The 3,384-nt window shown below is 54.7% G+C and overlaps 2 protein-coding genes across 2 annotated transcripts; one reads left to right on the top strand and one right to left on the bottom strand.

Annotated features, from left to right (window-relative positions):
• Positions 1 to 275: 275 nt before the first annotated feature.
• LOC136522353 (uncharacterized) lies at positions 276 to 906 on the top strand. Its single transcript, XM_066516183.1, has one exon. It carries the CDS (start codon positions 445 to 447, stop codon positions 715 to 717), a length of 273 nt encoding a protein of 90 aa, XP_066372280.1. The 5' UTR covers positions 276 to 444; the 3' UTR covers positions 718 to 906.
• A 662-nt stretch (positions 907 to 1,568) lies between these two features.
• LOC136522358 (uncharacterized) lies at positions 1,569 to 2,737 on the bottom strand. The gene has a single exon (XM_066516188.1). It carries the CDS (start codon positions 2,310 to 2,312, stop codon positions 2,019 to 2,021), a length of 294 nt encoding a protein of 97 aa, XP_066372285.1. The 5' UTR covers positions 2,313 to 2,737; the 3' UTR covers positions 1,569 to 2,018.
• Positions 2,738 to 3,384: the final 647 nt, after the last annotated feature.

Here is a 3,384-nt window from a genome sequence, read left to right as displayed (position 1 = left end):
TCTCGCCGCCGCGCAATTTCTTTTCGCCTAGGAGTAGTCCGAACGGACTTGACCGGCTCAGCGCGCTGGGTCTCTCTCTCGCGCGCGCTCGCGTCGGGGTCAGCGGCTCAGCGTGGCTTGCCTGCCGTGCCCGTGCGCTAGTCGGGCTCGGACCGCGTCCACCCGGGAACTTTCCCTGCCGCGCGCGCCACGGCTCCACCCCCAGTCCACCGGCTGGCTGCCCGCATCCTCGTCCCTTCCCACGCGGACACGGCTCCTTAAAAACCCCAGCGCCGGGCAGAGCAGCAAGCCAGCAACCAGAAAGCTCGCACACACCAAAGTACCAAACGCAACTGCAAGAGCACATCAGAATCCACCACCAAGGAATCAATCAGTTTCCAAGAAGCAAAAGGACATCCACATCCGACCCCTCTGCCGGTTTCGATCTGCTGCTGTCGTGTGACCATGGACAAGATCCTGGCCTTCTCCATCCTGAGCTCGTCGCCAGCGGACATCTCCGCGGCCGGGTTCTTCTCCACCAGGCTGTCGTGGAGGACCTCCGCCGCCGGCAAGCCTCAGACGCCTCAGGCGGACGCGGCGCCGCCGAAGCAGGAGAAGGCCGCCGAGCATCGGGGCTCATCGCGGGTCCCTGCGCCGGAGCGCCACCGGGAGGCGCGGCCGCGGTTCGCGCCGGAGTTCGACGGGCTCAACTGCTTCGAGTCCATAGTCTCCTCCTGAATTATGGATTTTGAGGCTCCGCGTGACATGGCTCCCGCTTGAATTCATTCTTGTCATCTTGTCTTCTAATTTTGGGCTGTCGCTGAGTGAAGCCACGAGTAGTCTGTACAGAGCTGCTATATACCGCGTCCTATTGAATGGATCATCATACGTTCGTTTGATTTTGTTTATAAAATCTGATGCGTCTTCGGCCTTCCGTTGTGTCTTCTTACAAAATCGCTTGGAACAGCAACTTTGAACTCGAAATTGGGGGGGTTCCCATGAACATGATCGCGACACCGAAGCTGCTCTGTTCCTCCTGTTCATACTTCTTTGAAGGAACTGATGATGGTTCCTCTTCTCCGAGGGGAAAAAAGAAAGAAAGAAAGAAACAGTGGATATGAATTTGTTCTGTGCTGGTTGGAGGTCACATCCTCACATGGATCGTGATGGACCGGATTATCCATTTGAGCACGACGAATATACCACTTAGACTACTGTAATACTTAAACTCGTTTGGTCATAAACAAGCCTGTGCCTGCCCGTACACGTTAGCCCCAGCCCCAGCCCCAGCCATGAAACTGACGCATGCGCTGTCGTGCCTCGCGACCAGCCAGCCTGTTCTCTCCCTCGTATACGATCATGGATTATAGCTTAGAATAGTATTTTTCTCTCACACCAAACCAGCCAGCAGTAAATAGGAAGCGTTCGGCTGGTCTTGTCCCGGCTTGTTCCAGTTTATTTCAGCTTATTCTCTCTCACATAATATTATTTAATCATCCAAAATCAGCCATACTACAGTGGCCATCTGTACCCTCCGAACGCGTTGATAATCTACGATCGTTTACGGCCTGCCGAACATGCTGATGAAACTTGCCCAGGAGAGCTCGTATATCGCACATACAGCGATGCCAAAGGTCATGGCAGGGCCAGGGCAACCCGGTCTGGCGTATCATAGCATCAGCGACCGCAAAGGCAAAGTATCTGGAGCAGTCGTCAGGGCTGGGAGCCAAAGCTTGTGCGGTTCGGAAAGCGATCGACGAACTGTGCACACAAAATTGATACATAAAGAATGCAGAGGTGAATACCAATGTCCCTCTTGAATCTTGATAAGCGAATAGTTACTGTACAACACGCGGTCTCAATTATGCTATTGTTGAGACAATGGACACACACGCTGATCGCTCCATCGATCGATCACCAATTCACCATCATCCGATCAGTCTATAAAAATGTGGAAAAAAATAATAATGAATGGTCACGCGGTCAACTCATCAAGGCCGTCCGTGTGCGTCTCCGGACGGAGCAGTGATGGGTTGAAATCAGTGCGACACGATGGTCTCGAAGCAGTCGATCCCGTCGAACTCCGGCGCAAACCGCGGCGCGGCCGCTCTTCCTCCTCCCCTCGCGTGCTCTCTGCCGTCGCCGGGGCGCGAGCCTCGCTTCTCCTTGTCCTCCTCGCGCTGCTGCTGCTGCCGCGGCGCCGCGGCGGCGGCCTGCTGGTCATCGGCGCCCCTCCGCCAGGACAGCCGCGCCCAGCTCCCGCCGAAGCCGGCGCCCGCGGAGATGTCGGCCGGCGACGCGCTCATGATCGAGAAGGCCAGCACCTTGTCCATGGCGATCGAAGAACCGGCGGACGGGTTGGAACGGAACGGAAGGAAACTTGCTCTCGTCAAGAACTTTAGGAGTACACCGCTGCTTCTGCAGCTCAAATCGATGCGTGCGTGGGTCGCTTGCGCTTGTTCAGGTCAGGTGGTTAGATTGGATGGTCGCTGAAGCCTGAAGGAAGGGAGCCCAGCGGAGGGGATTATATACCCGCGGGCGGGCGCGGGGAAGAGAAGCAAGCGAAGAAAAGCCAAGGCGGAATCGGACTGGATTGGGTTCCTTGGCTGGATGGGTCGAGAATATTCGCGCGCCGAGCGGAAGCCGGCGGGCCGAACGCGAGAGGCTACGCGACTCGTGCCGCACGCCTGCAGTCGCGTGGAAGTTACAACCGCCCTCCTGTTCCTGTCCGCACATGCGCATGTTTCCTTTCCTTGCCTGCCTTCCTCTGCTGGGTGGCTGCCTGGTGGCGGTGGCGGCTGCGGTGTTGGCACGCTATATAATTACGGTATATAATTGATTTTATTGGAAAGATGTTTAAATCTAGTTTTTTAATAAATTTATTTAAAAATATAAATGTTGTATGTGTTTTATATCGATCGAGTCAAATTTACGATACGAAAACAAAAAAATAATAAATAATTTGGGACAGAGGGAGAGGGAGTAAGTAACGAATGCGGACAGGTGTGGGTAATGGGCTGCAACCTGGAAGTAAAACAAGGTCCTGACTTGTTTGGGCTAGCACCATGGTCGGCCCGGCGCTTGTGCTCTTCGCTGGGTCCAGCTGAAACGAAGGGCCAGGAATGGGATGCAGGGAGGCCCATTGATCCATCCATAGGCTCCGTCCTCGGATGATGCAGTGACAATTCGTCAAACACACTGAAAAGAGGGTGCGATACTTCTGGCTCTCTGGAAGCAGCAGGTGCTAAGACCTCAGAGGTGTTGACTCGACTCAAAACTCTCACTCAGACCTCAGTGACTGTACTGCACTTTTCACCGATCCAACGAGCCGGGGGAACTGCATCGTGAGATCGCCAGTTTGAAATGAAAGCGACATTTGAATTTGAAAAACCCAGCATAAGTTCA

This window comes from Miscanthus floridulus, chromosome 18 (genome assembly GCF_019320115.1).
Source record: "Miscanthus floridulus cultivar M001 chromosome 18, ASM1932011v1, whole genome shotgun sequence".
Taxonomy (NCBI): Eukaryota; Viridiplantae; Streptophyta; class Magnoliopsida; order Poales; family Poaceae; genus Miscanthus; species Miscanthus floridulus.
This window is presented reverse-complemented; position numbering and strand designations above follow the sequence as displayed.

Coding starts and splice junctions, on each gene's coding strand:
- LOC136522358 (XM_066516188.1), bottom strand. CDS start 2,312: ATGGACAAGGTGCTGGCCTTCTCGATCATGAGCGCGTCGCCGGCCGAC.
- LOC136522353 (XM_066516183.1), top strand. CDS start 445: ATGGACAAGATCCTGGCCTTCTCCATCCTGAGCTCGTCGCCAGCGGAC.